Source organism: Podarcis muralis, chromosome 7 (assembly GCF_964188315.1).
Source record: "Podarcis muralis chromosome 7, rPodMur119.hap1.1, whole genome shotgun sequence".
NCBI lineage: Eukaryota > Metazoa > Chordata > Lepidosauria > Squamata > Lacertidae > Podarcis > Podarcis muralis.
This window is the reverse complement of record NC_135661.1, coordinates 27,201,581-27,214,035: the sequence shown is the minus strand read 5'-3', so window position 1 is coordinate 27,214,035 and position 12,455 is coordinate 27,201,581. Positions and strand designations below refer to the sequence as shown.

The 12,455-nt window shown below is 48.7% G+C and overlaps 1 protein-coding gene and 1 long non-coding RNA gene across 2 annotated transcripts; one reads left to right on the top strand and one right to left on the bottom strand.

The window, feature by feature from the left end:
* Positions 1 to 2,596: 2,596 nt before the first annotated feature.
* On the top strand, positions 2,597 to 10,408 carry VAMP3 (vesicle associated membrane protein 3). Its single transcript, XM_028741671.2, has 5 exons — positions 2,597 to 2,728; positions 5,740 to 5,818; positions 6,777 to 6,935; positions 7,680 to 7,731; positions 8,781 to 10,408. Coding segments are annotated over exons 1-5 (312 nt in total). The 5' UTR covers positions 2,597 to 2,726; the 3' UTR covers positions 8,801 to 10,408.
* Positions 9,583 to 12,271, bottom strand: LOC144328394 (uncharacterized). Its single transcript, XR_013393598.1, has 2 exons — positions 12,145 to 12,271; positions 9,583 to 10,707 (listed from the first exon to the last, which is right to left on the bottom strand). It is a non-coding gene; the product is annotated as an uncharacterized LOC144328394 (long non-coding RNA).
* Positions 12,272 to 12,455: the final 184 nt, after the last annotated feature.

The window sequence follows — 12,455 nt, the reverse complement described above, 5'->3', positions numbered from 1 at the left end:
AGGAATGCAGAAAATGCAGATTATCTGTCTCTCTCCATGGTGTTGGGAGAGGCATCCATCTCCTGGCACACAGGAAACTGGAAGCCAGCAACCCTGCTCTTTCTAGGTGGCAGATACAGGCAACAAGTGCAGGTGATCAACTGACTTCTGACCCCCCCCCCAACCTGCCACTTGAGGCAACTGTCGGTGGGCCGGTCCTGCAAGGCAGCAGTCTGTTGGCCTGTCAAAGTCCTCATACCATCAGGAAATTTCTTAATGTTTCATTTAAAATGTTTCAAGCCCCATGGTTCATGGCCTTCCCTCTAGAGCAGCAGGTAGAGAATCTATGATGTGGTTCCACTACTATTCCCATCATTTCTGGGCATGTTAGTTGGTGGTGGTGGTTCAACAATATCTGGAGGTCTCCAGGACCCCCACCCCCACCCCATCCTCCAGCTCTGAAGCAACAGAAAACAAATTGAATGAACTGAATGTCCTCTAACATTTTAATATCATTTCCTGGCTAGACATACCCAACACCTTTCCTCATAGGACCTGTTCTCCAGGCCATACCTCTCAAAATAATCAGTGCTGTTCTTTTGGCATTACAGAGCGCTCCAGCAATGAAGATTCTCAGTAGTATTTTGTACATACCAGGCTTGAATTGCCCTCAGTGCTCTTTTCCATGCTGAATCACAGGAAAGGCTTTTGCAATGCAAATGCACTTTCTGCCCAGCCTAGGCTAGCTTTCCATTAGCACTGCAAAGGCCACGTCAGAGTTGCTTCTAAGCCTTCTGTGTGGAAATACTTTCTGGGCGTTGGAAGACTGGCTGAGTGACAGGTTGTGCCGTGAGTCAGCCATCTTGCATATGTGCCCCAGGTTTTGCCACCTTCCATACTGAACTCTACATTTATCTCTGTAGAAATTTGTTTTGATAGTTTTGGCCACTTCTCTGTCTTCTTGTTTCCGTCCTCCAATGTTTTAGCTACTCCACCCAGTTCGGTGTCATCTGCAGATTTCCATTTCTTTGTTCAGTCATTTATAAAGGTGTTAAGCAACAGCAGACCCAGGACCAAACCTTGCGCGACACAATTCCCCAGGTAAACAAGAGGCACTTGTAAATGCTCTTTAAATACAATTCCTTAGATACCAGTAGATAACAAGTGTGTCATGGGGGGAAATTGTCAAAAAGCACTGCTGAAGTCAATATGCAGTACTCCAATGTCCACATCATCCCACTGATCTACCAGACTAGGGACTCATCAACAAAAGGAGATGAGCATAGTCTGTCATGCCTTGTTCTAAGATAGATAGATAAACTTTATTTGCATTAGCCAATGGCCATAGCAATATAAAACAAGAAATATATACAATTAAAAAGACAACAATGGATAAAAGGGACAATCAAATGACCAAGACCATCGTTCAGATAGTGGCCCTTAATCTCATTGCACCCTCGATAAACCTAGCAACCTTTGCTGTTGTCTGATCATTCCGATCTGACAACAGAAAGAACAATGTGGCCGCAGATGGGTGGCCTGGGATGGTGAGTAGGCGTGGGGTGATGATCTCACTCCTCAGGTCTTTATAAAGGGGACAGGACAGGAGAGGATGAGCCACTGTTTCCAGATTGCCATCTCCTTGTTCTAAGAACATAAGGCAAGTCCTGCCAGATTAGGCTAAAAGGGGACCATCTGATCTAGCATCCTGCTCTCACAGTGACTGGCCAAATGCCTGTGGGAAACCTGCAAGGAGGACACAAGCACAAGGGCACTCTCCCTGCCTGTGGCTTCCAGCAAGCAGCATTTAGAAGAATTATGAATGCGATTAATCCTCTTATAAAGCCATCCAGATTGGTGACCATCACTACTTCCCGAGAATTCCTTGTTAGCCCGTTTGTGGCCACAACCTTTCTCTAAATCAAAAGCAGGCAGGGTCCGGTCCCGCCCAACATGCCCACCTGCCCAGCACTAGGCATCATATTTGACATCAAGCGTGGTGCAGGTAAAGACGTGCCCCCCCCCCATCAGGTACTCCCAAATGCAGCTGGTGATGGGCTGCTCCGTTCTTAACTTGAGCGGATCTCCTCTGAGTAGGACGAGCACCGGAGGCTCACCAGCCTCCCTCCAGCGCAATGCACTTAAGAACATACAGTAAGGAGAGCCTTGGTGGATCAAGCCAGTGGCTTATCGAGTGCACCGTCCAGCGAAGCAGTGGATAACGCGCAAGTAGGAGCCGAGCGCAAGAGCCCTTGTCCCTTCCTGTAACCTTCAACCACTGCCGTTTAGATGCATTGCTGCGCCTGGGAGCGGGGAAAAGCCATCGTGCCTAGTAGCCTTCCAGTCACGGCCGTCCAGGGAAAGAAGACGCCACAAATCAAGAGTTTCCGAAGAAGCCCTAAGAAGAGACTGGCGGGCGCCGCGGCCAGCGGGTTCAGAAGCCCAGAAGTCGTCGGCTGGGCGCGCTCAAGCGCTTGCAAGGCTTCACTGCTGCTCCTTGCCGTCGGGCGGGTTTCCAGCTCCGCTGGTTGCGCTCTCGGAGGCGCCTAGCCGCTTCCCCTTCCTCCGCCTCCTGCTCCTGGGGCTGGGGGCTTTCCCCGGCCGGCGGGGCGGAGCTTCGCAAGGCCCCACCCAGCGGCCGCGCCTGCAAAAGTTGCAGCCCGAAGCGGCACCCGCAACAGCCCGGAGAGCAGCAGAAGTTTGTCGGAGAGAGCCGCTGCTGCGCCACCACCAGCCCCAACGTCACCATGTGAGCCCCTTCGGCAGGCGGAGGGGGACCGGTCCTGATCTGGGGGCGGTGGGCGGGCGTCGGGGCTCCCCGCTAGCTGCCCTGCTTGGGGCGGCGCCTCCCCGGCCTTAGGCCCCGGCCCGCAGCTTGGTTGCTCTCCCTCCCTTTCGCTTTTGCACCCGGGCGCGCTGGCCCGTCCCGTTGCTCCTGGCCGCCAAGCGGGGTAGTGAAAGTCGGCCGGACACTCTCTCGTTTCTTTTCCCGGGCTTGCGTGGCGTGGGCAGAGGCGCGGCCTCTAGGCATAGGCAGAGTGCCTTTGGGGACGCGTCTCCACCGACGCACAGAACGGCTGCAGCCCTAAAGTGGCCCGCTGCTGAAGCTGGGTTCTCACGCCTCTCCAAGGCTAGTCCTTCTCGGAGTAGACGCTACTGGCTTAAGTGCATTAATTTCACTGCGCCTGCTCCAAGTAAAACTTTTTGGGAAGCAGCCCCATGTCTACTTGGCAGTAAATCCCCTTGAATTCCATGCTGGGTTAGTGCGGAAGCCTTACAGGAAAGGGATGTAGTACCGTGCCTGTTCCCTTGTAAGGCAAACGAAGAGTAATCTTTCAGGCTTTCAGTATGGCGGGGGAAATTGGAGCTTACCGGTAATTTGTTTGGGGGCTCAGCCCCTATGAATCACCGTGCCAGCGCTCAGGAGCCCTGACGCTTTCGAAGAATTAACCACAGGTTGAACTTGAGCAATGTCACCACTTTGCAATGGGTGTTGTATATTCTAATTTTATTTAAAAAACAAAGTGTTCCCTGTTGAATTTCAAGTGGTTCGGGGTGAGCATGTGGGATACAGGTCACCCTATGAAATGAGGCTCTCCCTTTTCTTCTGGTGCCAGCTGTTAAACAGCTGTTTCTCTTGCCCACCTGGACCAGAATTCAGCTGGGAGGAGATTAGTATAAATCACACATTTGGGCTGATGGGGCCCAATTTGGCACGATGGCTCTGTGCCATTGAAAACCAACCAACCAGCGGGGTACCAGGAAGAGTCAGCTAGACTCGCCAACCTGGCAAGTCCTTTCTCTTCTCTTACCAATACTGCTGGGCAGAAACACCCCAGTGAATTTCCAAAACTCACTTTCGGAAGGAGATGGTTGTTCAGCTGTGAAAGTGAAAGAGGCTTTCAGTGCTATCCCATTTTATGTTTAACCAGGGTTCTCAGTGGCGTGGCCCCATCACCTGACTGTGGCCCTCCCTTGGGAAATGGAATAGTTTCCCCTCACTGATGGTCTTCAGATGCTTGCATAGTCTTTATTTATTCACCCAGGCCTTTAGGAGTTAAATCCCCAGGGACCCAACCATTGTACAACCATTGGACTTCTTTTTTAGAAGCTTGTGCCCTTAGGTATTTTAATGGCAGTGTGAATTAGTTTGTGTTGATGCCTTTAATTACATTTTGCTCCTAACTGGGTGGAAAAAGCAATATAAAACTTGCATAAATGCTACTCCTAAGCAAGCCACAGTCTGACTAATGGGGCTTTCCTCCCTAATAACTGTGTCCCAGCATTGCAGTTAAAAATGGTTACAAAGGAAGGGTCAGCCATATTGGACACTTTTAGAGGTTGTTTATCAGTCGACATGGATAGGATTTTACACCATTCTGTTTTGTTATAGGGAGACCTGCACACAACACTGGAAGTTTCACATATTAGTAGTTTAAAGTAAAACCTCCATCAAACTTAAAATAGGGTTTTCTTGCATATGTACGTAACACTTGTGTTAGGGACGTTTGGGGCAGCCCCCTTGGTCAACTGCAATGCATGCCCTTCTGTTAACAAGAGAGTGATCAGTGTGATGGATCATGCCCTTTCAAAACTGGTTGCTTCCAGACAGGGCCGTCTTTAGCAGATGCGGCGCCGGGGTGCAAATATCTGCTCAACGCCCCCAAATTAATACAGATGGGGGGGAGTGAAGCTGTGCACTGCCAGCCATCGGGGGGGGGGGCAACTCTCCCCCATGCCGCTGCGGGAGAGTGATCCCTGCAGAGGCTTGGGAGGGAAGTTGCACGCCCGTCAGCCATATGTTTGGTGGGGTGCAGCTGGCAGGCGTGCAGGGAAAGGGGAGGCCGCTGGCAAAGCCACGCAGATCCCCCACTCGCTGGGGCACCCCTGAGAGGCCGGTGCCCTGGCGCGATGCACCACTAAGCCCTATGGGAAAGACAGCTCTGCTTCCAGAAGTTTTTTTGTGGGGGGTGTTGCCCTGATAATTTAGTTTTCGGGTGGGGATTTGATGCAAGAGAAAGAACCCTGCAGACTTTAAAGGACTTAACTGTTATGGGCAAATCATCACACCCCGTCTTTGAGCCTGTTACGGGTCTGGCGGTGTCACTGTGTTGACAGCCTCCTGGCAACTTGTGGTGGCTTGCCCCCATTACAGGGGTGAGCCCTGTTGGACTCCCAAGACCCATCAAGCACGCCCAGCATGATGGGAGCTTCAGCTGGTGCCCCCCTCCTGACATTTTGCCTTCCACTTCAGTATCACAAATGGCACCTAGAGACTGAGATTTTAATAACATGCAAATGTCTTGACATTTAATTGGCAAGAAGACATGATTCGGTCATGAGCTGAGATCCTAAAGACAGTGAGGTCTAAGAGAGCTAGAGGTCACTTCCTGAAACTTTAAATCACTGTTTTTTTAAACAGCTAATCCTCCAGTTTGAAACTTTGCACTCTCAAATGCCGCTGACATTTGTTTTCATTTCTCCTTCCCCCAGTCTCTGTCTTTTGGAAGCTGCTTCTTTTGTGGTTTTAATTTTTAAAGGTGTAAAAATGGGGGGGGGGGTTTAAAAAATAAATATAATTGAAATCTTGTGTTTTTAACTCTAAATGCTAATTCTGAGCTGCTTTCAAGACACCATTTGGCACAATCGACACGGATCTAAGAAGCAACACATGCCGGGGGAATTCTTTACCACTGGAATTCTGTCCTGGCCAAGCACACAGCAGTCCATGATAACCTGACTGTTTCCTCTGACTTGCAGGTCAACCAGTGGCCACTCAGGGGCTGCCTCTGCCCCAGGCAGCAGCCGGCTTCACCAAACCCAGAACCAGGTGGATGAGGTAGGTGGGGCACCATTGTGGCTCCCTTGAGCATCCCTGTGTGGTGAGGTTCGTCTGTCTCTTGCAAGACGTGAGCAAAGCTGGCCATCATCTGCCCTCTTCCTTCCTCTTCTCTGCGGCTGCACTGCATGAAACTGCAGCAAGATGCATACTGTAGAGTACCTACTCTGTAGCGGTGACCTTCAAGCGGGGGGTGTAAACTCACTGTGGCTTCTAAGTGCCAAGCAACTTGGCACCCTGTCATAGTTTTCCTGTTTCCAGAGGGGTTCAGCTTGGCTGTCTGCTGCTGTGAAATCAACAAAGAGTCTTGTGTGGCCAACTACAATTTATTACAATGCAAACCAGCCTTCCAGATGTTTGTCACCTCCCAACTCATCGCTGGCTGCTGGGTTTGGGGGTCCAATACCATCTGGAAGGCACTAGGCTGTGGGCAAGGCTGGCCCAAGCTTTCCTCTGCCAGTGGACTTAGTCCATGGAAGTATATGCCCTACACAGAGACCCCAGCTGCTGAATCTGGCCAAAGGGGGCCCATTTGACTTCCAAGGTATGACTGTATAAGCTGTCATACTTCGGGTTACAGACGCTTCAGGTTGCGTTTTTTCAGGTTACGGACCCGCCGAAACTCGGAAGTACCGGAACAGGTTACTTCCAGGTTTTGGCAGTCACGCAAGTGCAGAAGCGCCGAATCACAACCCGCACATGCGCAGACGTGCCGCTGCGGGTTGTGAACGCTGCGGGTTGCAAACCTGCATCCCGCATGGATCATGTTCGCAACCCGAGTGTCCAGTGGCTTCTGTCTGTCTCTCTCGGGATTTGTAGTAAAGAGGGGCCAGATATTATATATTCTGTTCCGATCCCAGTGGACCCACTGCAGACTGAGAGCTCTTCTAAAAGGTTGCGTGTAAAAGCCCTGTAGGAGGCATGCACATGCATGTTAAGAATCATTCTGACTTCTCAGGTGGTGGATATCATGAGAGTCAACGTGGACAAGGTTTTGGAAAGGGATGAGAAGCTATCCGTGCTGGATGACCGTGTGGATGCCCTGCAAGCCGGAGCTGCCCAGTTTGAGACAAATGCTGCCAAGCTGAAGAGGAAGTACTGGTGGAAGAATTGCAAGGTAACTCTGGGCTGCAGCAGCCTTTGCCAGCCTGGGGCCCTCGAGGTGTTTTGGAATACAGCTGAGGTCCAGAACATCCAGAGGAAACCAGGTTGGCAGAAGATACGGGGTTCCCCCTGGGTCCCTAGACAGCTGCAAAGGATGATTGAGGGAACCTCTTGGAAACTGAAGACCTGTAGGGGGTCAGGAAAGGGACACCAGTGGGATGTTTATTTTCTCCGGTTCCAGAGGGTAGGACCGACCCCGATGACTTCAGTTAAAAGAAAGGGGATTCCAACTAAACATCTGGAAGAACTTTCTGACAGTAAGAGCTGTTTGACAGTGGAACGGACTCCCTTGGAATGTGGTGGACTCTCCTTTAAGTAGAGGTCAGATGACCGCTTGTCATGGAGTCTTCAGTTGAGATTCCTGCATTGCAGGGTTTACCCTTGGGGTCCCTTCCAACTCTACAATTCTATGATTATGTGTTTTACTCCCTGTTAACTAAGGCACACAATTTCCCAGTTCCTGAATGATTATTTATTTATTTTGGTAAAAATATATACTGCTATATTATATTGACCGGAATCCTTGTATTAGTAGGCTGCTACTTCTCCAAGAAATTCTCAGTTCCCAAATGATGTTAAATGCCAGTATCTGTTGAATGATTGCAATTAGACAAAACTAGGATACTAGATTAAACTTGCAAGTTACGGTGGTGGCTCGCAGATTTAATAGTTCTGCTCTGTTTCTCTCTCTTGGCAGATGTGGGCCATTCTGATTGCAGTGGTGGTCGTTCTCTTAATCATCATCATCGGTAAGCGTTTTGAGTCCTGGTTAGGCATGGAATATCGTCGCCCAGCCTTTGCCGACATGTTTCACTGCAGTTTCTTTGGACTACAACTCCCATCAGACCTTGCAAATATGGCTGTGGCTGATGGGAGTTGTAGTCCAAAACACCTGGAGGTTAGCAAAGGCATCCATAATCAGATAGAGGCCTTGGAATTGGAGAACCCTTGCTCCTTAGCCTGGGACTCACTGATATATTGGACCTCTCTGCTTCATTTGCCATTTGCGCCCCTGAAAAACGTCTTCAAAGAAAGAACTTGTGATTCTCCATTGGAAGGCCACTGGTAATGCAGTCAAGTGGCTTTCTTCTGTATGTCTCTCTCGGGATTTGTAGTAAAGAGGAGCCAGGTATTATATATTCTGTTCCGATCCCAGTGGACCCACTGCAGACTGAGATCTCTTCTAAAAGGTTGTGTGTAAAACCCTGTTCCCCAGGGACATTGATCTAGTAGTAACACTGCTCAAATAGGAAGATCTTTTAGCTCTTCTCAATCGCCAGGCTAAGGAGCAAGGAGGGGCTCCCAGATGTTGCTGGACTCTCATCCCCCTCAGCCAGCATGGCCAATGGTCAAGGATGATTGAAGCAGCAGTTCAGCAGCCTCCAGAGGGCCACCTCTGTTTTCAGGAAAAAGAGTTCCCTGGCACTGTGGAATAGCTGCCACAAATGCCTCTGGGCCCTGATTCATGTACAAATTGACTCAAGACTGTGCAGATAACTTTCTGGTTTGATGGCTGTTGGCTTCATGCAGCTGGAGTCCCAACAACATACGGTTTGGGAGGGTAAAACTGCCGCCCCAATTCCTTTTGTTGAGTTTGTTCTTAATGGGAAGTGAATGGCAAGTGCTTTGCATTCTGTGGCGGCCAATTTTGCTAGTTGCCCAGTGTCAGATGATGACCACTTTTTATAAAGGGAACACTCTTCAAATATAGTTTTTAAGGTATCCTTTGATTTGAAGCATAAAATCATGTTTCTTCTCCTAACCCCTTGTGATTTCCCACCCCCCTAAAAAAATATAGTTTGGAGCGTGTCCTCCTGAGCTGTTTGAGGAAACCCTGGAACTTGAAGCAGTTTTCAACAAGAACATCAGTCTCCTCCATATCAAGCTTTCCTACGGGTGCACAAATCAAACGTTTATTTTGGATAGAAATGTTAACTCTGTAGCCTATAGACAAATGTGCCTTTATTCAAATGATGCGCTTCAACTTTTAAATGCTGTTGCAGTTGGCTGAGACTGCTAAGACCTGTATGAGTGAGGGTGAAACATCTTAAGGCTTGGGGGTATCATGATCTATACTGAAGCTGTGAGTTTCTGGGTGGGTTTTCGTAGATCATGGGTATTTTTTATCTGTTTCACCTCCTATACCTGGACAGGGAAGGAAACTAGCTTTCATTTGTGCTTTCTGGAGAATTTTTTTTTCTCTTGTGCCATTTTGGAATGATTGTTGCCTTAATTAGATAATATCTCCTGATCGGGTGGGGAGCAACCATGAAACTTGCACACTCCAAGCACTTAAGTGCCAATACACCTTTTTGCAGTATTTGGGACAAAACACTGTGCCTTCTGCTCTTCTCGTCATAAGCTGTCGTTCCTCATTGCCTTTTGCCTGGACCCGAACAAATATTATAAAAGTATTTTTGAAAACATATTTCTGGTTGAATTTAACTAACGTTTCGGCATTGGGGGTTTTGGCAAAACTAAAACCAGCAAGAAAAGCTTCCTCAGCATACCAGCAGAATATATTATCTGTTTGGGAAATGAGGGTCAAAAGCAACCTTAAAAGTACTTTTGACTTGCATCTCATGTTGCTTAGGGTGGTCCATGCAGATGTTGGCTGCCCTCCTTGAGAGATTTTGTCAGAGAGTGCTTCTGTCCTCTTCAGTGTGCCAGATACTCTGGTGTGTCACAGCTCTTAATGAGCCAAACAGTGTGTGATTGTGTGCCTTCTGGGTGATTTACTTTCGCTTCCCACCCACCCCCTTGCACCCTTCGCACAACACCCCACCCCTTTGGGTCGTCTGTTCTCCTTGTCACCCTCTACTTATGAGCAAAAACTGCATATATGAATGAGACCGGGTCTGTACTGTTTACCAGCATTGCCAGACATGTAGTCCTCGGTTCCTTGCCGATTCCCCATCCCCCTTTTTGTACATATTTGTTGTTCAAATTGCTAGAAAACTAGAGTTTTAAAGGGGTGGTGAAGATGAATGAAGAATAGGTTGGTCTGCCTTAAAGAACTCCAAGCAAAACCAAATTGGCAGGCACTTTATAAGGAGTCTTTTTCTTGAAACTTGTCCTGCGATAGTTGTTAACCTGCTAGTTTTAAAGTGAAGGTGGAATATATATCGGGAGGGTAAGAATTATGGTAATGATTTCAAAAATGTTTGATTATTCATGTGTTATCAATCCTCTTACTGTATAAAATGTTATTAAAACATTTCTTTAAACTTCAAGCTTAACCAAACACTGGATGTGAATTTTGCCTTGTAAGACTTGCCAGTGCCTTGACTGAAATCCAGCATTGTTTTGTGTATATGTGTGTATGTCTTGGCCAGGGTGCAAAGCTTCAACCAACTTCCTGGCACTATTAACAGGGCAAAGAGAAGCCTTCTTTACAACTGCTTAATAAAAAGTGGATTATAAGTCGCTTCTGGTGTGCATTCTTTTTTGTAAAGGTAATAAAGTAAACGTGGAAGAGAAGCCGCAGAGGATTTTCCTCTACTCCATTCACTTCTGCTTTCTGCTGATCATGATGCTGTTGGTTTCAATTCCACTTTCGGACACAGTATGCTTTGGAGGGCAGTTGCTGGGATTCATGAGCGGGGAGAGCTCTGCTGTTCTTGCACTCAGGTCATTCTTGCAGGCTCACCAGTAAAGTCATTCAGTCGGCCCCAGATGCTCGACTGGGTAGACTCCCTTTGGCCTTGTTATAAGAATTATAAGGCCTTAGATATAAAATAAATGTACAAGGCAAACATGTACAGAAATATATAATCCACATGTCTGAAACAGTACAGGAAGACAGTCCTGAAACGATTTTCACTGTCCCAAATTGACCAAATGTTTCTCTGCAAGGAGGGAGGAAATGGGAAAAACCTTCCCATTGTGTCTTTGCTCACAAATCCTGCCTTAAGGGCACATTTAAGATATGAATAGGGTGAGCCTGTGACGTGGACTCTGGAATTAAGTATTTATCACCACATAAGACTGGCCAGGCTCTCCAGGTAAACCCATCAACAGGTTTCCTGCCAGACAGGATTTCTGCTGTAGACTGCCTCCTGTAATGTATTTCTGCTGTAGACCACCCCTTCAGTGATGTATTTTTGATGTATTGGGGGGTGGTCTTGGGCTCTAGGGTGGGCAATTTCAGAAAGTCTATATAAGGGCTGGCACACCATTGTTCAGGCTTCCTCTCCTTCCTCCTGCATGGGGGGTGGGGTGGGGGGGTTGAGACCCTTTTGCAACAGTTTAATAAGGATCAGGCTTACTAGCGTCTTTGCTTCTCAATATTCTCTGGTTGGCCTCTTATTTTCTCATACCGATAGAGAACCTACATAAGGACTCTGTATGGGCTCTTGGGTACCCCATAAGGGAAAGGGAGCAGTTTTTTTCTTGTAACAGCCTGGTTCAGCTGCAAGGCTCTTGAAGTTCTCAAGTGAAGAGTGCTGTGTCACTCCAGATAGTGACAGACTAACTGTCCAGGAAAAGGTTTGTCTCACATTCTGCAACTTCTTTTCCTTTGAAGGTTCCCTTCCCCCTTTTTAATAGCTAACTTTGTGCCAGTAAGCCTCAGCTTCTTTTTGTTGGCCAATCCTGGCTTGGCGCATGCTCTTGTCATAAGGTTGCCATGTGCACAGAATAGCTGTGGACCCACCCAATGAGCCCTGCACCTGCCACAGACCTAAAAGTCCATCTACCCTAGTGTCTTCTTTCCGACGTTGGTCAACCAGACGGCTCCTGGCAGTCCGCAAACAGGCTGGAGAGCAATAGTCTTGCTACCAGGACCGGCCCACCCATGAGGCAAGGTGGAGGACCACAGGAGCAGCAGCTCTGGCCCCCAAGAAAGATATTGCACGCTGCGGCAGCAACAGTTGTGTTGTGCCTCTTGGAGGCCAGATCTTCTGCCTCCTTGGCAGCACCCCCATGCCACCTTCACAGCAGCCTGCCCGTGGATAGGAGGCACTGTCTGGTCTCCTCTCACCCCTAGAAGGGCTGGTGTGGCACCTGTCACCCTCCAGATGTTGCCCACTGCCACCCCTGACCATTAGGCAGGCTGGGAGTTGGAAATGTGGCAGCAGCTAAGGGGCCACAGCCACTTTCTCCATTCAGGGCCTAGGCCAGCCTTCCCTTCATCCCCCCCCCCCCCCCAGATGGTGCCCTACCTGAGTTTTAGATGCAACCAAGGGCAGTGGCCTGATGCAGATGGCAGCTGAGAGCTTAAAACATCTGAAGGGGGTCCATGTAGGGGCAAGGCTGGTATAAGTGCTTCTGTGGGCTGCAGCCCCTTGACCAGATGCATGAAGGGCTGCAAACAGGATTGGCAAAGGTGTGTGCGTCAGTGTTTGATGGAGGCGGGGGGCGGCAGGAAACTGGGAAGTCAGATGAAAATAAGTGGCAGGAAAAAAGACATCGCATATTCTGTGGCAAAACACGGCACACCAGACCAGATGGGTTGATAACGCAAACATCCTGG